At 42.9% G+C, this 22,292-nt stretch overlaps 2 protein-coding genes across 2 annotated transcripts in view; one reads left to right on the top strand and one right to left on the bottom strand.

The window, feature by feature from the left end:
• Window positions 1-21,461, bottom strand: part of PALM2AKAP2 (PALM2 and AKAP2 fusion) — a 515,120-nt gene extending 493,659 nt beyond the window's left edge. The window contains exon 1 of the mRNA XM_025279197.3: window positions 21,306-21,461. Coding sequence (XP_025134982.2) covers window positions 21,306-21,310 — 5 coding nt within the window. The 5' untranslated portion in view covers window positions 21,311-21,461. The remainder of the gene's footprint in view (window positions 1-21,305) is intronic.
• On the top strand, window positions 3,940-5,404 carry LOC102405076 (U1 small nuclear ribonucleoprotein C-like). Its single transcript, XM_044940582.1, is given in 4 exon segments — window positions 3,940-3,968; window positions 4,637-4,983; window positions 4,986-5,009; window positions 5,012-5,404. Coding segments are annotated over 4 exon segments (564 nt in total). The 3' UTR covers window positions 5,176-5,404.
• Window positions 21,462-22,292: the final 831 nt, after the last annotated feature.

Raw genomic sequence — 22,292 nt, 5'->3', positions numbered from 1 at the left:
TTATCTGTTTCTTCTCTATATTCCCCAGTGGGCCACCGCTCCTGGTGTAATGCCCACCAAACGCTAATGATATTTGAATTGCATTGCTGAATGTGGGTAGTGCATACTCTCAAGCTTGTTGTATTAAATGACAATTATATCCTTGACAGGCAATAAAGAACAAATGGCACCTATTAGATAGAATTCTGCTAGACATTAGTGAGGACTCTCTCTTTCTTATCTGATAGGATATTACAAAGCTAAGCAGATGATATTTTGAAGACATTCTGACTTATTCCAGACATTATATCATATGGATATTTTAATTTGAATTGACTGGGCTCCTGTATCATAGGGAAGTCTGCGTGTCCTCAAAGAGTCCATGGGAGGAAGACAAGACAGTAAATGCATGAAAGCAAAGCAATGCTTTTGTTAGTTTCTTCAAACCAACAGATATTTACTGGAGACAACGTATGAAAAAAGCTGTGCTAACCACCAAACTAAATCACATTTGTTGTCAATTGTTTGAAATGTACTTAATATTCATGTAACTGTACATTGAAAAGGTAAGCTTTCTATTTTTCCCATACTTATCTTTTATTTTGCTTTCATTATCAGCCAAATCTAGGGTCCCTCACCTGGGACAGAATTCAGGAAATTCACAAACTTGTATAGAGAAAAAAAATGACATATTTATTTTCACTAATTTCTAACTGAAATTTCGTATTTCTTCCAGTTATGAATGTAAGTCACAAACCACAGTAGGATAAGGATGAGAATTGCCTCTGACTTTGTCACTAACAGAAATCACAGATATTTTCACTGTTGCAGATATATAGAAATAACTGATATACTCATCATTTAATTGTAGTTATTTCATCTGCTGTTAGGCTTGGCATTTAACGCATGAATAAAAAGTACATGACTTACTATACCATATTTTTAAAAATATTTTAATGGCTATATTTCAGTGTAAATGTTTCTAAATTTTGTAATCCTACAAATTCTATGGGATTTTTTAAGGAATCCATAAGCTTCATCAGACTGCCAGAAACATCTGTGGTACCAGAAAAAAAAAAAAAAAAAGGTTTAAGGACCTTGATCCATGCCCTGATAGTACTTATTCTTAGCACACAACTGAGATCTTTCTCTAGGGTAACTTCCAAAGGCAGGTCTGGGCTTTGGGCATAGTTGCACATGGACTGTTCTCCTGCTGTGGACCAGTGATGGGAGCAGATGTGAGAGCACGGTCTGTGCCTGCCCCCCTCCCCACCCTACCCGTGTGTGACTGTCCCGCTCTGCTCACCCGGGAGCGAAAGTGGGCCTGGGAGCATACAAGTGTCCCTCTGCAAGGGAGTCCGGGCCTGTCTGTGTGTGACTTGGCTTCAATAACAGAGAATGGAGTTTAAACAGAAGCTGCACCATTTGAATCAAAACCAGACCACACACATCGCAGGAAGCAGCAGCTCAGCAGACCCAGGTGTAGCCAGAACCACCTGGGAATCTTGGTGGACTGTAAGGTAAACGTGAGTCATCAATGAAAATTGGTTAGTTCCCAGAAATAAATGTCAGTAAAATATAAAATAACATCAGCACATAAGAACTTAAAACATTCTTTCTTCTTGCCTGAATCTAGAGAGAGGATTACTACTCCATTTTACAGATGAACAATTCAGAACGAACAGGGGGACTTTACCAAGTCACACTGACAGTAAATGAAGCAGCCTGCCCGACATAATTAGAGGAGGGACTTCCACCTCCAGCAACAATATTTCTCATTGCCAAGAGCATCTTCTTGCCTAAAAGTAATGAAACATTCTTATCATCAACCAGAGGAATTTCTTAACCTTGGGAAGGGGTGCATTTTTAAAACGTGGGTCCAATTGTAATGGAGACCACTTACCTCTGAGTTCACACATCCATAAGCCAGATGACCGTTGAGCTTTAGAATTCTACACTTTGGGGTTGCTCTGGCTCTTCCAGCAGAGCATGAAAAAGTCAAGTATAATTAGTCTAAACCCTATTAAAGTGGCTTCTGAAGCCTGGAAGACTTTCCAAACATCACTGAGTATAAGTCAAGAGTTGCCAAAGACAAAACTCAGTAGCAGGTTACATGGGTCCCTTTCCAAGAGGGAGGTGGTAGTTTACTTCCACTGATGAAGGGCAAGATCAGCAACCATGAAATAGCAGAGAACAAGGGCATCTGGCTGGTGAAGGAACCAGCTCTTCACATGACTTCTTGTTCCACACACTGACTGTTCCCATTCTCATACCACTGGTCTCTTAATGTGTCTTTGCTCTTGTCACTTCTGAAACAGCTTCCCCCCAACCTGCTACATCTACAGGATGAAAGCATTTTCATTTAAAATAGTGCTGTCAACAGGACGCCCTCCACAGCCACAGCTTGGCAATGTGCAACCTGGAACTCTCCCAGGAAGAAGCCTCCATAGAAAGCTGATGGAGTTCCAGACACCAGGAGGCCTTGCCTATAACACAGACACAGTACCAGGAGGGTTTGGGGGTGTCTGGAGGTTTCTAAAATGATGCTCCAGAGGTGAGGAGGGACTTCTGTGATCAGATAGACCAGGGTCGATGGAAACCCTAGACAGGAATCTGCCTTTGCCGTATTGCCTTTATCAGACTTCTCACCTCAAAAAACTTTACACATTGAATCTTATACTTAGATAAAAGATTTCAAAGCAAACATGTTATTACTTGCTGAAAAAAATATATATTGATTCCCGGCCACCTCTGCATTAGCATCCGTTAAACTCATTAAGCCCAACCATCAGCACTATAATTAAATTTAGGTTTACTTTTAGCTGGTGGGGAGGGGGGAAGGCTACTATAACATTTGGGCCAACAGTGATTTCCTCTTCCCAGAACTTTAATTTCCTCTGTCTTTACCTTGTCTCTGCTGGACACTAGGAAGGCCCCAAGATTATCTCTGCTAGGCAAGTATGTGCCCTGAGAAATGGCATCTATTTGAAAATCGTAATGATTGTAAATGAAACCCACCATTATCAGCTCCCAGTACCAAGAGCGTTGCTTCTCTTAGATTGAGTGTAAAGCACAGTCAACAATGAGAAAGGGAACTGAAACAGAGATCCTTTCTTCATCCTTTCTAAAATGAAATGCAGATCATGTTTATTTCAGGGGTTTTAAAAGATGTGAAAATTAAGGGTGAAACCCTGAACAAAGACTGTGTAAGGAACTTTTGCAGGGTAAGTAATAGGACCTAGGAAAGTAGTTGGAACCTTTTAAGTATTTAGTACCCATTAATTCCCCCCACTGATACTTCATTCTATAAAAAGCAATGCATACTGTGGTTTTGTCATCCACTTTCAGCAAGGGGCACTGCAAGGAAATTCTTGTGAATTTACTGTGGGAACGTGGAGAGAAATTTCTCTCAAGTCGTGGGCCTAAGAAAAACCGTTTTCCCCTTAATAACTAGTTTATTTCTTTCCTTTAGGCATTTTGAACCTTCTCTTTGTTCTAGCCACTGGCAAGACTAGAGTCAAACGTGCAGCCCGCCTCTGCAACAATGAATGGAACAATGTGACATGCATTTGCCATGTCCTAATCTTGCTCAGCCTTAATCTATATTCTCAGACCTAATTTTCCTTTTGTCTTGATTCTATCACCCATTTCTTTTTATTCAATTCTATTATTAAAATAAATATCTATTAAATCACCTCAAAGCCTGTTTAAAGTGAAACAGCTTTTACTAGGTTGGTCTGTTAATGTTATTAATGTTAATGGTTGTCTGCGGCAGTTAGGGGGTTTGAGGTAGAAGAGACCTCTCTCTTAATAAGATCGCAGCACTATTTCAATAGCCAAGACGTGGAAGCCACCTAAATGTCCATCAACAGAGGAATGGATAAAGAAGATGTGGTACACCTATACAATGGCATATCACTCAGCCATGAAAAGGAATGAAACTGGCTCATGTGCAGAAACATGGAGGAGCCTAGAGACTATCAGGCAGAGTAAGTCAGAAAGAGAAAAACAAGTATCGTATGTAACACATGTACGTGGCGTCTAGAAAAATGGTATAGATGGACTTACTCACAGAGCAGAAATAGAGACACAGACGTGGAGCACAAATGTATGGACACCAAAGGGGGAAGGGAGGGTGGGATGGACGGGGATATTGGGATTGACATATATATGCTGCTGCTGCTGCTGCTAAGTCACTTCAGTCATGTCCGACTCTGTGCGACCCCAGAGACAGCAGCCCACCAGGCTCCCCCGTCCCTGGGATTCTCCAGGCAGGAACACTGCGGTGGGTTCCCATTTCCTTCTCCGAGGCGTGAAAGGGAAAAGGGGAAGGCCAGTCGCTCGGTCGTGTCCGACTCTGTGCGACCCCGTGGACTGCGGCCCACCGGGCTCCTCCGTCCACGGGATTTTCCGGGCAAGAGGACTGGAGTGGGGTGCCATCGCCTTCTCCATATACATGCTGCTATGTATAAAATAGATAACTAGTGAGAACAGAACAGCAGAAACTAACACAACATTGTAACGCAACTAGCGTCCAATAAAAATAAAATCAAGGACAAAGCCAACATTACCCTTAGTCTAGCAAGAATTCTTTGGCCAAGTCAGACCTTACGTTAAAGCCGTCTATGATCCCTACAGTACCATAATTTGACTTAAGAACTAAGGGATCAGAAAAAATCTACTGGCGGAACGGAGTTGCCAACGGCCTGTGGAGCAACAGGCCTAAATTTTATCGTGACTACTGCAACATGTGCCTCGCCCATGATTCTCCATCTGTGAGAAGGACACGCCGCAGTAGCAGGAAGCACACAGGGAAGGCGAAAGACTGCTATCAGAAGTGCACGGGAGAGCAGGCTCAGAGCCTGATTGACAAAACAGCTGCTGCATTTCAACAAGCAAAGATACCTCCTACTCCATTCTCTGCTCCTCCTCCTGCAGGGGCAATGAGCCCACCTCCCCCTAGTCTCCTGGGTCCTCCTCGCCCTGGGATGATGCCTGCACCTCACATGGGGGCCCTCCCATGATGCCGATGATGGGCCCCCTCCTCCTGAGATGATGCCAGTGGGACCTGCTCCTGGAATGAGGCCGCCTATGGGAGGCCACATGCCAATGATGCCCGGGCCCCCAATGATGAGACCTCCTGCCCATCCCATGATGGTGCCCACCCGGCCAGGAATGACCCGACCAGACAGATAAGGAGATTGGGGAGCCTCTTTATATCAGTTTTATATTACTTGTACTTCACCAGGAGATCATGGTGCTGTGACTCGGGGTGTTTTCTAACAGCATGATAAGGAAAACTTGTTCCCCCTTCCTATCAGAGAGAGTGGTTTTGGAGGGAAGTAGTGGGACAGAAAAAACAGTTTTCATTTGTATTGTGAAATGTGAAAATAAAATTGTCAATTCTTTTAGTTAAAAAAAAAAATCTATTTGCATCCTGTGAACCACAGAGTAAGTGATTTGCCAATAAATTTACCTGTTCCTGTCTAGGTCCACCCATAGAAATCATTCTCTCTTCAATATTGATCTCACTTGCTTCTTTCTCTTGAGAATATAAATGTATTCAAGTCTTCCTCATGAACAAAAGAATTCTCCTGTGATCTTACATAATATTCTAGCTGAGGCTTCCCTAGTGGCTCAGATAGTAAAGAGTCTACCTGCAATGCAGAAGACCCAGATTTGTTCCCTGGGTTGGAAAGATCCCCTGCAGAAGGGAATGGCTATCCACTCCAGTATTCTGGCCTGGAGAGTTCCATGGACAGAGGAGCCTGGCAGGCTACAGTCCATGGCATCACATGGAGTCGGACATGACTGAGCTACTAACACACACATACACACAGAACCTTCTAGCTACTGTCTGTTAGCTTTACTTTCAAAGTCAAATTTCTAGAAAGACTTATGTGACCCTTACTTTGCCCCTCTCATTCATTCAACCCATGGGAATCTCATTTCTACCCCTATCATTCCTCTGAAATTTCTTTGCCAAAAATAATCAGGGTATAAAGAGTACTCAATTCCAGCAATCAAGTCTCAGCACTCATCTTACTTAATCTTACTTAATACATACATTCAGTTTACATACTTATGACTTGTATAATATGAAACATTTGACATTGTGAACTATTTCCTCTTTCTTGAAGCACTTTACTTCCTTGGACTCTGAAATACCACTTTTTGCATGAAATTCTCCCTTCACTCCTCTGTGTCTCCTGTGTGTGTTCCTTTTGCTTTGTTTGAACTTAAAATGTTGGTGCCCCATGGGGGTTTATCCAGGGCCCTTTGCTCGTCTTTCATCCATATCCTTGACTTCAACTACTACATGTTTTCCAGGCCCATATCACTTCTGACTTATAGTCCAATCACATGGCCAAGTTTATTCCAGTTATTCCCTTGGATCTATTTGAAAAGTCTTAATGATTATAATTAAATCTAAAAGTGCCTCACATCTTAATGATCTTAGTAAAACACCACAGGAGCCTCAAACTCAGCAAGTACAAAACTGCACTCATCATCTGTCACCTAAGTCTACCCTTGTCTCCTCTAGTCCCTATTTTAATGAAGCTACCCACATTCAGCCAATTATCGCTTCTTTGTCTTGCAGTACTTTTCTCATTAGCTACACTCCAAGATTACAGTGGACAAGCAATAATTCTTTGTTTTCTTCCCTGTTTTCTGGGCATAGCAGTCATTTAATATATGCCTTAAAATGAAAAAAAGTTGCCTGATTTTCTGCCTGTACAGTCAATTGAGCAGAGAGTGAGGGAACGGGAGAACTCTCTCGACCTTGTTCTTGGGATGTGAGGCTACTCCCTTTTCCAGAGGCAAGGCATGGGTAGGACACTGAATTCTGTCCTCTTCCCAATTCTGCTGGCTTCATAATTAGTGGAAATTCCTTCCAGAGGGTGACAAAAGGTGATTTGTCTCAATCTGGGGTGCTGAAATTTTCTTTTTATCTTCTTAGTATCTTCTGGATACTTTAGTAAGACATTTTGCAGAACAGATTGCCTTAGGAGGTGCTAAGCAGATACCACTTAACATGGGAGTCCCTCATCATCATTTCAAAAACGTCTACAGGCACAGTGAAAGTGAAGACTATGTGACCCCATTACAAAGGAAAGAACAGTCAGCTGAAACAGGCCCACAGAAGACCCAGATACTGGAATTAGAAGATAAGGAGTTTAAAATAACTATGTAAATAAGTCAGAGGATCTACAGGAAAATGTGGATATAACTGATGAAAAGATGAGAAAATTCACAGAGATATGGAGATTAGCAAAGCACCAAAAAGAAATCCTGGAACTGAAAAACAAAATACTAAAAAATTCACTGGATGTGATTAACAGCAAATTGGACAATGCAGGGGAAAAAATGAATGTGAAAATGGATCAAGAGAAATTATCAAAATAGAAGCATGACACAAGGAAAAAGCTTTAGAAAACCATTGCCTCAATGACTTGTGGGACAATACCAAGCACTCTAAAATATGAATAATTGGGGTCCTAAAAGAAAAGGATAAAGAATGAGTGGTTAAAGTATATATGCTAAAAGTCCAAAACCCTATAGAAGAAACATCAAGAAAACTACATTTAGGTACATCACAGTCAACCTAAAAAAGATCCCTATGACAAAAACAGAAAAATTTGAACAAAATAGTAATGTAGCATTGGATAATAATAACCTAATTAAAATATAAAGTAAATAACCATGAGCCTGTGCTGATATCCATAAATGATTGAATAAGCAAATAAATGGTGCGGAAACAATAAATCTCCCTACAGGAGAATTCCAAGTAAATTATCCAGTTACCTCCCTCAAGGAGGTGGGGCACACCCTGGAAAAGGTGGGAAAGTAACTTTACCAAGAAGAAACTTGGCAAACACTACCTCGGCCACATGACCAAGGGTAACATCATCAACGTGATGAGTCACATCGATTGTTCATACCCCTGAGATGATGTGATGAGACTGGCACTTCCCCTCTGTGGTCCTCGTCCAAAAAGCCATAGCCCCACTCTAACCATGAGAAAAACATGGGACAAACCCAAATGGAGGACAACTCTATAAAATACCTGACCAGTACTCCTTGAAACTGTCATAGTGATAAAAAAACAGAAAAAGTCTGAGAAACTGTCACAGACTGGAGGAGGGGAGAGAAAGAAAATAACATCCTGAATTTGATAAAGGGAACCTATGAAATACCATCTATGAATTATTTAATGGTGGAAGAGACTCCAAATGTAAATCTATTCATAAGCTTAATACCTAAGTGTAGGTGAGTTTTCTTCATCAACTGCAAGCCCAAACTTCCACTCCAATATAGGCAAACTTCAGGCAATGACACTACCTCTGATCTCCGGTTTATGCTAATCCACCCTACAGATCTTTTATTCTGTGAATCAAAAGCAGTGACAACCTGAGCTTTGAGAGTATCAAGATAGGCCTCTAGCTATCTTGATAGCTACATGGTACCTGCATCTTAGTACCACTTAGAATGTCAGGGTCTAGGGATACAGCTTTACATGTTATAGGAGACTGTTGTGTGCTTTGGAAATGAATCAGAGCTCCATTAGGTTCCAGGGTGACATCACCAAGATGATGACATGGGAGACCTAAGCCTCCGTCTCCCAACAAAGATCAGCAATTAGACAACTATCCATGAACAAAAATAGCTCTGGGTGAGCTCAAGGGTCTACTTAAGAAACTTCAATAACACAGTGAAAGAAAAATAACCAAACAAAAGGGAAGACAATTCATTTTGTCTGCATTGACTTATTCCCCAGGCTGGCATAGTTCAGTGTTAAGGGAACTTCCCAGCTAGACAGAGTCCCCCTCACTGGGAAAGAGAGATCAGGATGAACCAACAGCTTCCCCACCATTTCAGGGCACTACATGAAGGACCCATTTGGTTTTCATCCCATCCAGAGACCAGCAAAGCTGAGATGCACAGAGACAGAGAGAAACAAGAAAGAAAACCAGAGGTTATCAATATCAGCCAGGCAGTGGGAGTAGCCAGTTTCCAGGGGCCTCCTCTGCAGACCACCCAAGCAGCTTTCCTTACTGAAAAAACCAACAGGTTCATCCTGTGTTTCTGCATCACAAAGTCCCTCCCCACTTCCTCTCCCACCCTTTCTCCCTAACCTCCCTATCCCCGCCAGAGCCCAGGAGGAACACAGGCAGCCAGTCCTACTGAGGCATGCCAGATGCCAGCCTATATCCCCAAGGATGACCAGTCCCCTGAAGCAGGCAAATTTAGACAGTGGGAGACAAGGGCCAAAGCTTTTCCATGGGCCTCAGGATTTTGGCCTTAGGAATCCTTTTATCATTCCCAAGGTAATGCATGGGGGAAATGGGAAAGTATCAAAATAAGACACAGATACACATTTTAGAAGGAGGCCTTTTAAAAAAAGAGTTTTACACACACACACACACACACACACACTCCCTCCAAATCTCTGTTTCTGCAGGGCATGACACTCCTACTCTTCTTGCACCGATGCCATATGCACATCACCATAATAGAATATAATGCTTCTAATTTCAAGACCTGGAGTGACTCTAACAGGAAGGCACGTGGTATAGCTGACACAGGCTGGTGGAAGACAAATCGAGAGCCGTTAAGAAATGTGTTTAATTCACGCAAATGTAATTAGGTTTGGAGAGCCATCATTTTATTAAGCAATCAAGAATCCATAACTAAACTTTATTCTGTACAGTTTAATTCTCGAACATGTATTGTTCTTAGACTATTTAACTCCCATAACAAGGAAGGAATTTGGGGGATAATTATCATCTCACATAAAAAGCCAACATAATAACATGTTTAAATTATTCTTTATGAAATCAGTCACTCTTCCCTGACTTTCAACAGTAAGAATCCCTAAATTTGTCGATCTTGTCCAAAAAATATAATACCACAAGCTTCTTGCCCTGAACATTTTGTATTCCTATTAACATGACTAATATTTATAGAATCATAACTTGACATTTACACCCAGATTTTACCGATTTGCAAATACTTAGAGGTAAGTAGATTCACTAGTTATTTTTTAAACATCAAGGAACTGGCTAAAGAAATTTTTTTTAGATTTTAAATTATTTATGACCCCCACACTTTAAATTCATATTTTTAAAAATAGATAAAATTCATGTTTACCCCTTAAACACTTTTTTTCCACAACCCCCATCCTGCCGTAACTTTCTAGAAAATAAAGGCTTTATCCACATGGAACTGCCAAGTTATACCAACTAAAATGAAGAGCCTAGTTTCTGCTCCATAGACTGCTGAACTCCAGTTCATGGCAGCAATCCTCTACCAGGAGGGTTGTTGGTGGGGAGGACGTGTAGAAGGACGAGATGCTCACTTCTTGCATTATATAGAGCCCTACGCTGTGTCTTTGTGTTGTAGGCATTGCCACTCAAAGTATTGTCTCCAGAGCAGCAGCATCATTATCATCTCCTAGGAAGCTTGTTGGGAGTGTAGACTCTCCAATCCCACCCCAGATCCACAGAATCAGGAACTGCCCTCTAACACCATTCCCGGGGGATCCACTGAACCTTCCAGTGTGAGTCTCTGAAGAAATAAACCTTTATTGTTGGTGTCATCAGCTTTAAATGCTGGACACCTCTGTCTTGGAAAATTAGGTAAGGAAAGCACTGGAAAGTTGGAGAACTTTTGTTTCTAAACCAACTTCTGTAGTTCTTCCCTAGAAGACTCATAGCTATAGGGTAGCACATCTTAATGCTCTTCAAAAGTGAGAGGCTTTGGACATGATTTCAACAAAGACAGCTAAAACAAGTGAAGTATCCAAAAAGGTTTAGCAGCACACAGCAAATACGTCTTCATGTGGTTTTGTCTGTTAGTTCTGTTTTGTTTCCTTTCTGTTCTTTGTTTTGCTTTACTTCCTTAGTGAACCCTCTTCACACTATTATCTGAAAAAATGGAGTTTCCGCTTCCTCCAGGGGGGCAGACGTTTACCACTGCACTGTAGTGGTTGCGGAGGGGGCCTCAGCCACAGGCTTGTTAGTGAGAACAAATGCTTTATATTTGAAGACTATCAATTATTCAATCTAGCTTTAATACTGCAATTAGCTTGGCTAATTTTTTTTTTTGGAAAATGACTTAAGCAGTTGTAAGATGACTAGTTCAGATATTAAAAAAGCTTTTTTTTTTTTAAATGCTAACTTAATTTGAGGGGCTAAGAATCAGGCTTGAATTTTGGCCCCATGTAGGATCTCTGATGGAGAAGACACTGGCACCCCACTCCAGTACTCTTGTCTGGAAAATCCCATGGGTGGAGGAGCCTGGTGGGCTACAGTCCATGGAGTCGCTAACAGTCGGAGAGGACTGAGTGACTTCACTTTCACTTTTCACTTTCATGCATTGGAGAAGGAAATGGCAACCCACTCCAGAGTTCTTGCCTGGAGAATCCCAGAACAGGGGAGCCTGGTGGGATGCTGCCTATGCGGTCGCACAGAGTCAGACACGACTGAAGCGACTTAGCAGCAGCAGCAGCAGCAAGATCTCTGAATGCTTAAGATTCATTTAGATTCCTGTCCCCTTGTTATGTGCTTCAGACAATATTTCTTCAAACTTTCCCCTAGTACAACACTTAGCACACTTTATTAAAATTACATAGCCAGTTATACTTGTTCCTCATAGATTGTAGCCTCCGTGAAGGCAGGAACTATGTCATATTTGTATTTGTATCACAGGGACCTAGAACAATACTTAGCACCAAGTAGATATTTAATAATTATGAGTTGAACGAATGAATAAATGAACATAACTGACAGAGAAATAGTGGTACTCAAAGCAAAATGATAAGCAGTCTAAAAAACTTACTTCCTAAGTATGAAATACTTATATAACTAGATGGAGTATAATATCTTTAATTTAGAGCCCATTCATTCAGAACTTGTAAAATATATCAAATGCAGATAATACCACTCTAATGGCAGAAAGTGAAGAGGAACTAAAGGGCGTCTTGATGAGGGTGAAAGAGGAAAGTGAGAAAGCTGGCTAAAAACAACATTCAAAAACCTAAGATCATGGCATCAGGTCCCATCACTTCAGGGCAAACAGATGAGGAAAAAGTGAAACAGTGACAGATTTTATTTTCTTGGGCTCCAAAATCACTGTAGACAGTGACTGAAGCCATGAAATTAAAAGACGCTTGCTCCTGGGAAGGAAAGCTATGACAAACGTAGGCAGCATGTTAAAAAAAAAGACTTTAGTTTGTCAACAAAGATCTATATAGTCAAGGCTATGCTTTTTCCAGTAGTCATGTATGGATGTGAGATCTGGGCAATAAAAAAAGCTGAACCCCAAAGAACTGATGCTTTCAAGCTGTGGTGCTGGAGAAGACTCTTGGGAGTCCCTTGGACAACAGGAGATCAAACCAGTCAATCCTAATGGAAATCAACCCTGAAAATTCATTGAAAGGACTGATGCTAAAGCTGAAGCTCCGATACTTTGGCCACTGATGCAAAGAGCTGACTCATTGGAAAAGATGCTGACGCTGGGAAAGATTGAGGGCAGGAGGCGATAGTGAAGGACAGGGAAGCCTGGCATGCTGCAGTCCATGGGGTCGCAAAGAATCGGAAACAACTCAGCAACTGAACAACATTCAGAACTTGTAAGATATACCTTCTGATTAGATATATTTTATGCTCTTGAGATAGCTATCTGTGAAGAATAAGAGCAAACAAGATGGGACATATTTTATTGATTTGGCAGCAGTTTAGGAAGCATTCACTTACATACTATTGATTAGTTAAATTATCACTTATGTTTAAACAGTAGTGAAATACAATGAAGTTCTGTGCACAAAAACAGAATTTTGACTAGTAAGATTCCCTCCTTTAATGAGAAGAAAATTTCACTTCTTTAAATAGGATAAAATTCTAATTCAACCTCTCCATAACTGAGCTTAGTCTTCCTCTGAGGAGTCAAATTAGGGGAATTTTTATTATAGGTAATAAGAAAAATGACATTTTTCAATGTGAAGCAAACACACACTTTGGTACCTTGTGGAACCGAAGCTTCTCCTTAGTAAGTTCATGGTAAACTCATAACAACTGTCAACACTCGTGTCATATTTTGGAGCCTTGCACGCCAATGACCAGAATGTGTGTACAAACAAAACCTGTCAAGGTCTTTCCTGGAAATGTGAAGTACGTTTTTGTAAGACTTTAAAACTTTTATCCTTTGAGAGTTAGAATCCCAGCTGAAAATAGATGGCACACTCAAACTGGATAACTGAAGTGAGCTTAATAAAGGGACTGCTTTACAGAGACATGGTCAGAGTGAAGAAAAACCAACAGGGATGGTGAAGCACCAAAGGCTAAGAAAGTAGGGAAGCCGGGGAGGAGACTTGGCGGGGGTGGGGTGGAGAGGGGTGTCAGAACCGGAAGAGAACTAGAGCTACAGATGTGGGACAGGCTGCAGGCAGCGGCTGTGGCCTTCAGAAAAGAAAAGCAGCTACTGCCAACCCACTTCCTTACAAGAAAGGACATGATGCAATAAATGCTTTGACCTCACTCTCCTTCTACCCTGCTCATGTCTCCCCTTGATCCAATCCAACAGGAAACCAAAGGGCAGGAGAGCCTGACTGATGCAGACCACAGAGGCCAGCCTCCTAGGGCACAAATCAGTGTGGGAAGAGGAGACAGCAGATTTGATGGGCAAGATGAAGAATATCCACCAAGTATACCCTTTCCACGGAGAAGGCGATGGCACCCCACACCAGTCATCTTGCCTGGAAAATCCCATGGACAGAGGAGCCTGGTAGGCTGCAGTCCATGGGGTCGCTAAGAATCGGACACGACTGAGCGACTTCACTTTCACGCATTGGAGAAGGAAATGGCAACCCACTCCAGTGTTCTTGCCCGGAGAATCCCAAGGGTGGCAGAGCCTGGTGGGCTTCAGTCTATGGGGTTGCACAGAGTCGGACATGACTTAGCAGCAGCAGCATACCCTTTCCAAAGCTCTTCCACTGCAAAGTATCTATAATATCATTCACGAACTTACTATGACATAGACATTCCTAAGAATTCATTGGAAAAAGATATGTATGATTTTCTAATAACAATGACATTTGGTAGTCTCCAATATTATTTTCATAGGAACACAAGATTCATTGATTCATTCAAAGATATGGTAAAGGCAAGTTTTCTATCTGTAGGAAACTTGCTGAAAGGAACTAAAAGAATGAAAAATCATAAATAAAAATTGATCTACTATGAAGCTAGCAAAGAGCTAGGATTCTCAAGTCGCAGATTATAAGAATTATCTGCCAAAAAGAGACAATTTTTAAAAGTTTTTTTATTTTGTATTGGCATATAGCAGATTAACAGTGTTGTAATAGCTTCAGGTGAACAACAAAGGGACTCAGCCAAACATATACATGTATCCGTTCTCTCCCAAATCTCTCTTCCATCCAGGCCACCACATAAGTGGTGGAATTGAGTGGAGTTCCATATGCTATACAATAGGTTTTTGTTGGTTACCCATTTTAAATATAGCAATGTGTCCTAACTATCCCTTCCCCCTGGCAACTATAAGTTCATTTTCTAAGTCTATGAGTCTCAAAAAGAGGATAATTTTTATTAAATCAACAGACAACCCTAAAAGGTGATCTCTACCTCTGTACATCTCAGAAGGTTTTAATATTTCTTTTGTAACTAAGGAGACAGTCCAGAGAGGCCCAGTGTTGGAATGGTGGGATGTGATGTGGAGGTCACGGGGACATGGGGAACATCTGTGTGGAGGGGCTGGTTCCACACCGGAGTAGTGCAAGAAGTGACACCGAGCCCTCTATCTTCATTATCTATGAAAGCTTGAAAACTTAAAAACTAAACACAGACAACTAGTCTGGAGGCAAGAGATGTAAGAAAGAAAATAACAATTACCTTTGAAGATGACTTGCCCCCTCCCCTTTGTCTGGGATGCTAAACAGAGTCAATTACGCAATGATAAATAAGCACCAAGCAGCTGTCTGTCTCCCCACCCCAACCCACAGACACACACACACACACACACACACAAGTAAGCTGAGATGTGCGATGTGTGTGAGTGACGTGTTCACTCACTGCAAGGTATTTTTAGACCAGAAAACATTGTAGAGTTGTACGAAATGTTTACGAGACAAAACATCTCATCTAAAGTCATTGTGTTCCCCCAAACACTGCCCTATCCTTGTCACTTATTCTTGGACAAATAGCAGTTTTTGCTAGAATTACCTGCATTTGGAAATGAATAATAAATAAAAATTTATCAACGTGCATAGATTCTATATATTTAACTATTATTTAAAAAAAAAAGGAAAGGAAAGATTTACAAGCAAAAGGCAGGTACATGTATTTCAGAAAGTGACACAAGAAATGGATGAAATTTTCAGATAAACTCTTCTCCACATATTCAAAGAAATTAAGCAACATATAAACGTTTAAAAAAAAATAAGTGCAAAATGGACTGGCAGAGCCAGAAAATGAAGAGAACAACAAAACCATTAAGGAAGTGAAAGCTACATTAAAATGAGTAAGGACTAAACAAATACTGCTAAAAAACAGTTACCTAGGGGATAGATTTTAAAATGTCACAAGAACTCATGGGAAAGTCAGGGGGAAAAAATGAAAGTGATTCAAAACAGTTATGATGGCAAGGAGTGAGTAACAGATGCACCTGCAGCAGATAACAGAATAAATTTTTTAATTGCAGGCTAGGAAGAAAATCCCTTTACAAAAAATAAAGGAAAATATGGATCTTCAGCAGAGAAGGCAATGGCACCCCACTCCAGTACTCTTGCCTGGAAAATCCCATGGACGGAGGAGCCTGGTAGGCTAGAGTCCATGGGGTCGCTGGGAGTCGGACACGACTGAGTGACTTCACTTTCACCTTTCACTTGCAAGCATTGGAGAAGGAAATGGCAACCCACTCCAGTGTTCTTGCCTGGAGAATCCCAGGGACGGGGGAGCCTGGTGGGCTGCCGTCTCTGGGGTTGCACAGAGTCGGACACGACTGAAGCAACTTAGCAGCAGCAGCAGCATGGATCTTCAGATCAAAGGAACATACCATTTTCTAAGAAAAACTGACACAGTGACTTATAGTGAGAAATATCACCAAAAAAGTTGCTAAACTTTGATGTTTAAAAATATTTCTATCAGCATCAAGGCAAAAAATATGAAATTGCCAGAGGAATTAACCAGGCTAGCCTCTGACTTCACCAGATCAACAGTCAAGGTCAGAACACAATGGAAAAATCTTATAGAATTATGGGGGGTGGGGGGAGGAATATGGTTGTATAATTTTATGCATTCAGTTTGTTTGTTCATAAAAGCCACAGAAAGACTTTCAGGATATAACACCCTTGAGCCCTTCTAGAAAACAAAACCTTCCAACTGAACACTTAATCAATACAAAATGCTCAGGAAAGAGGATGCCATTGGTGAAAGGGCTGATGGTGATCTGCACTCTGTTTAGATCCAAGATGAAAACGAAGCCCACAAAGCAGGATTCTGCCTCAGGACCTTTGCAACTTGTCTCCTTCTACAATGGGTCAAGCTCTCACTTTGTTCAAGTCTCTATTCAACTCACCAACTCAGAAATCTGTTTCCTGACTGCTCTGTCAAAAGTAACCCTCCCTTAGGGGTGGGAAGGAACGGATTGGGAGTTCGGGATTAGCAGATGCAAGCTATTATATATAGAACGGATAAACAACAGGGTCCTACTGTATAGCACAGGGAACAATATTCAATATCCTGTGATAAATCATAATGGGAAAGAATACAAAAAAGAAGATATACATACATATATATGTATAACTGAGTCATTTTGCTGACCAGCAGAAATTAATTCAACAGTGTAAATCAACTATATTTCAATTAAAAAAAAAAAAGTAACCTGCTCTAATCAGCTTCCAATCTCCTACTGGGTTTTACTTTTATTCTTAACATTTATCACTTCCTGACATTAACATTTATATACATGTCCTCCACGATTAAATAGAAGCTCCGTGAGGAGATGATCTGGCTCAGCTTTGTTCACTGTTGTAATCTCAGCACTTAGAACAGAGACTCGTACATAAAGAAAACTCAATTAAGTGAACTATGAGAATTATATTCACAGTTCAAAACTGCAAATGTTCAAAACTTTGAAAAGGTAAAACTCACAATATAACTGCGACAAATGGTAAATAACAAGTGATGGTCTCTCATTTCCTCAGCTGTCAGAGTAAAGAACCTATCAAGTCTAAACTGGACACACTCTAGCAATTTAAAGAGTTCCCATGCTCTGTTCTCTTTGCCTTTTGGCTCCCAGACTGTTCTAGAGAAGTGTCTGGCACAACCTTTAGGTGTGGAATCAAATTAGTATCTACAGTTCATGCCCACAAACACCCCGATCTTCCAATTGACCAAAGAAGGAGGGCAGCCAATTACAATCACCTAGGACCCTCTGGGCTTGTGATAGAGATTTTTTCCCCTCATTTTAACTAAGATGCTCTTGTTTTATTAAAACCAATCATTTTCATGAATAAATGATTTTGCTTTTATTTTAACTCAGTGTCATTTTAATTAGTGACCTTGGCTTACTCAAAACGATCAGCTATGGGCACATAACAGTCTAGCTTTTAAAACTGATAATCTCTTCTCCAGTTGCAGACATTTAAAGCATTCTCATACTTGGCTATGACACATTCATTTTATAAACTTTTTATTTTATATTGGAGTAGAACTGATTAACAATGTTGTGATAGTTTCAGGTGGACAGCAAAAGGAACTCAGCCATGCATATACATGTATCCATTCTCCCCCAGACTTCCCTCTCATCCAGGATGCCACACAACACAGAGTAGAGCTCCCTGTGCTATACAGTAGGGCCTTGTTGGTCACCTTCAGAAGGAAAGGTGCCGAAAGTTCTTTGGTGGCTCCACACACTTAGCCATCTCTGAACCATCATCCCCTCACTGCAGAACTCCAGCCACAGTTCTTCCAACTTGCTGAGGTCTCTCCTGTCTCAGGGCCTCAGCACATGCTGTTTTCTCAGCCCAGAGTGCTTCTTCCATCTACTCTTTAGCCAGCCAATTCCTACATTAGATTCTCCTTTAGATGTCACATTACATTTCAGTTCCTCAGTGGGGCTTTGCTAACCCCCTCAGTTCAGTTCAGTCACTCAGTCGTGTCCGACTCTTTGCGACCCCATGGATCGCAGCACGCCAGGCCTCCCTGTCTATCACCAACTCCCGGAGTTCACTCAGACTCACATCCGTCGAGTCAGTGATGCCATCCAGCCATCTCATCCTCTGTCATCCCCTCCTTCTCCTGCCCCCAATCCCAACCCCCTAACCTATATCCTCATCATTTTCTCTGTGTTTTTTCCTCCATGGCATTTATTGCACTTTACCAGTCAATTCTAAAGGAAATCAACCCTGAATATTCATTGGAAGGACTGATGCTGAAGCTCCAATACTTTGGCCCCCTGATGCGAAGAGCTGACTCATTAGAAAAGACCCTGATGCTGGGAAAGATTGAAGGCAGGAGGACAGCAGATTGAAAGATTGAAGGGGACAGCAGAGGATGAGATGGTTGGATGGCATCACCGACTCAATGGACATGAGTTTAAGCAAGTTCTGGGAGTTGGTGATGGACAGGGAAGCCTGGTGTGCTACAGTCCATGGGGTCGCAAAGAATCAGACCCCAGTGACTGAACAACAACATAGATTCATTTGTGTTTACTGGTTTAACATCTATCCCTTCATTAGACAATGAACTCCAGGCAATAAGAATCATGACTGTTTCACTGACCAGTGCTAACCTCCACAAATACTTGTTGGTTAAATGAAAAAATAAAAGAAAAACATGAATTTCATTCCCTCTTTTAGTATTTTTTTTTCCATAAACCTGAATTGGACACAGTAAGAAAGGAGAATTGAGTCCTTATCTCACCCACATTTAAGGCAAGCTGTCCTATCTAGGATGAATTTTGGAGCTGGTTTAGATTGAGGGGAAGGACAGGAAGTGGCAGGTGGGAAGATTCAAGTTAGGACCAAAAAAAGGTGGTATTCTGAAAGGGGAAGTAAAGAGTTAAAAAGCAAATCATACTAATGACGCAAAGGGAGTGAGGCAAAGAACAGATAAACAGTTGGAAATTGCGGGAGGTTAACTGGGAGGTAAGGAGGGCTTTGGAACGTCACAGGGGAAGGGGAAAGCCAGGGCCAGGCCCATGGGGAGGAGGAGGCTGGATGAGGCCCCAGTTGGGATCCCACGGAGGGAGCAGAAGGGTATAATGAGAAAACTCTTTGTTTTCAAGGAGTTCCAGGTGGGAGACAGGCACACCTGGAACTAAGCTTAGTGGGAGATGGAGAGGAAATAGAGGGAAGGTCTGAGGAGGTAAATGGACAGATCCTATACAGTTACTAAACTCTCACCTCTAAGCCTGGCAGATGTGTTATATACATTAGAGTGTTAATATTAATGTGAAATCATAAAGATGAAAATTACTCCCCTAGCAAATAACTAGACCTACATTCAATCTCTTAAAACAGACAATCTCTGGGTCAGAAAACAGCCATGATAATGGCAAGGTGGCCAGTTTCTGCTCTGTATCCCCAAGCCTGCTGTGTCTTCTGGTTGTCTGCATCTACAGTGGTATCTTAAAACTGTGCTACTCTCAGTTGCCCTTGGGAGAGTGTGTTTCTTTAGCAATTGTCTGAAAAACAAAGCTAGGTGCCAACCTAAGACTCCATCAGATGTCAGTGGAAAATGCTGGAGACCATAGTAGTAATAATAATATTGGTAATCGATGCTATTGAGTTTAATTTGTGCTAGGTTCTGTTCTAAAAAACTTGGTATGCACCAAAGGGCTTAATCTTCACAAAAGTCACATAAAAGTGTTGTTATTATTACCATTTGTTTCCAGAAATGAGGCCCAGAGAGACTAATGTCATGGCAGCAAAGTGTAAAAGGACTCAAACCCTGCAAACTGACTCCGGAGCCTTGATCATTAGCTGCTTAAATCTGCATATACCTTACAATTGACAGAGCCCTTTAGCACAGAAAGAAACATCTGATCCTCTCAATACTTCAAAATGAGTAAGGAACATCTTTACCTCCATTGTATAAATAGGGAAACTGAGGCTCAGAGACATCAAATTACTGGTGTAGGAAATCAACAGCACAAGGACCAGCCAACGCAGAGGCTGAAATCTACAACTCCTCATTGCTAAAATGCCACACCATCCCTCACTTCTGCGTTAGCAGCCTTGTTGGTGAGGATTAAATTGCATCTGCACAATCAGATATGAAAGGACGGAGGGAACATACTAGCTGCATCTGGGGTTTATTGGGTTTGGCATGAAAGCCCTAGTACCTGAAAACAGGACATTATCTCCGGGCTGAAATATGATTTCATACAGCGTCAGTGTCAGGGAGTATCCGTGGGAAGAAAACGGGAGGAGAAGCTGACCAAGTGAGCCGGTATCTAATAGCTGGCTCCCAAAATGACTCTTTCTTGGCGCCTGTCGCCTCTCAGAGTGGCTCTGCTGCGGCAGCAGCCTGGAAGAGTGACCAAAAAACAACGCAGGGAGGCCAAGAGAGAGGAGAGAGGAATCCCAGTCCGCACCTCCACCCAAGACCTTCATTGTGTCTTTGCTGGTTAACGCCCCTCTTGCCTTCGTGCCCTCTTCCCCATGCCTCCCATGCGGTGCCCACGGTGCCAAACGTTGTAATTCAACCCTCGGCTGCTGGTCCTACTGTTCTGTCTCCTTTCTCAATTACTCCAGGAACAAATCAATTATTTGGGGGTCCTCATGGTTTCCAGTAGCCGGGGCACTGCAGCCCTGGCTCATATTCCCCACTAACTCATCATGCTTCCATTACACGCTTCATATCAAGCTACATTTGCTTCTGATCCGCAGTGACCCCCTCCCCCCTACACACACTCCTTTTTTTTTTTTTTTGACTGCAGTCCAATAATGCTGACAAGGTTAGGAATCGGAAGTAATGGCTATTGCGGCCAACTCCCTGAGTGGCAGAAGCTTGGGGCAGGGACGGGAAAGCCTAGAACGTGCCTCCCTCTTCAGCAACATCGTCCCCTCCCGAGGCCCTGCTGGCCAAGGGGCAGCGGCCAAAACCACGCATCCCAGGTCTGGCACCCCTTGGCTCCTGCCTCCCCGGCTGCTGCTATAGAAACGCCAGGCGTACACACGGGGCTGAAATTAAACACCCATCCTGGACCGGGACCCAAGCCGGGATCAGCCGGCTGCCTCGGTCGCCATAGCAACATGCGGAGGGGAAGGCAGCTAAAGGCGCGCGCGGCGCGGGTATACTCACTCCATCGCGGGGCTCTGGGCTGCTGCGGGGTTTTCCGGCGCTGCTCGCCTCTGCCGGAGCCGGGCGCTCTGGTCGCGCCGCGCGCGCGAGGTGGAGCCGGGAGCGTCCCCCCTCCCCACCCGCAATTCCTCCTCCCCTTGAGGGTTGAAAGTGAACGCTCAGGCTCTCTCAGCTCCCAGCCTGCGAATAAAACGGGAAGCAATTGGATAATGTTGTTCGCTGGGCGCTAGACAAGCCACTCCACTTAAGTGTTTGGGGAGGGAGCGCGCCGGCAGCTGCGCGCCGGGCGGTGTGGCCACCAGCGCGCAGGGCCCGGGCGCCCGAGGCGCCAGGTGCGCCAGCGGCTCCCCTGGGACGGGCGGCGCTGCCCCGAGACGCCGGGAACCGGTGGGAGGCGGGAGATGTGCGGCTGTGGCGAGTGGCACAGCCCAGAGGGTGCAGGGAAACGATTGAGTCATTGGCAAGGTTGCAGCTCTTGCGGCTTGGAAGTTGCAAGAGAACGAAGCGCCTGGCCTCTGCAACTAGCAAGTACTGCCCACAACAGACTGGCACAGGTTCGAAAACGCCATTGTGCCAGCTCAGCGGCCATTCAGTTTGGGTTTCCCAAGGAAAACTCCAGTTGCGCTGCGGCGCGTTAATGCGGTGTTCCATCACACTGGCCATCCCACGCCCTTCTTACCACTCCACGTTCCGCGTATTCCCGCCTGCCAGAAAGATATTGCCCAGAGTTACCTTCCCTAGTTGGTCCTTTGAAAACAACAGATAGACTGAACATTGTTTCCCAAATTACCACGGCCCAACCCCAGAGTCCTAATCCTCTCCGGGAATATATTCCCTTCCTACAATCCTTCTGAGAATCCTCTACTCCTAATGGTTTCCCAAGTGGGAACCTGGCTCCCATCCAGGGGTCTTGCACCTGCTGCAGTGAAGAGTGGATGAGACAAGCTTCAAGCTTTCATTGCATCTTACTTCGGGATCCCTCTGCGA

The sequence above is a fragment of the Bubalus bubalis genome, chromosome 3, assembly GCF_019923935.1.
Source record: "Bubalus bubalis isolate 160015118507 breed Murrah chromosome 3, NDDB_SH_1, whole genome shotgun sequence".
In the NCBI taxonomy this organism is placed as follows: domain Eukaryota; kingdom Metazoa; phylum Chordata; class Mammalia; order Artiodactyla; family Bovidae; genus Bubalus; species Bubalus bubalis.
Note: the sequence above shows the minus strand (reverse complement) of the source record. Positions and strands in the feature narration are given on the sequence as shown.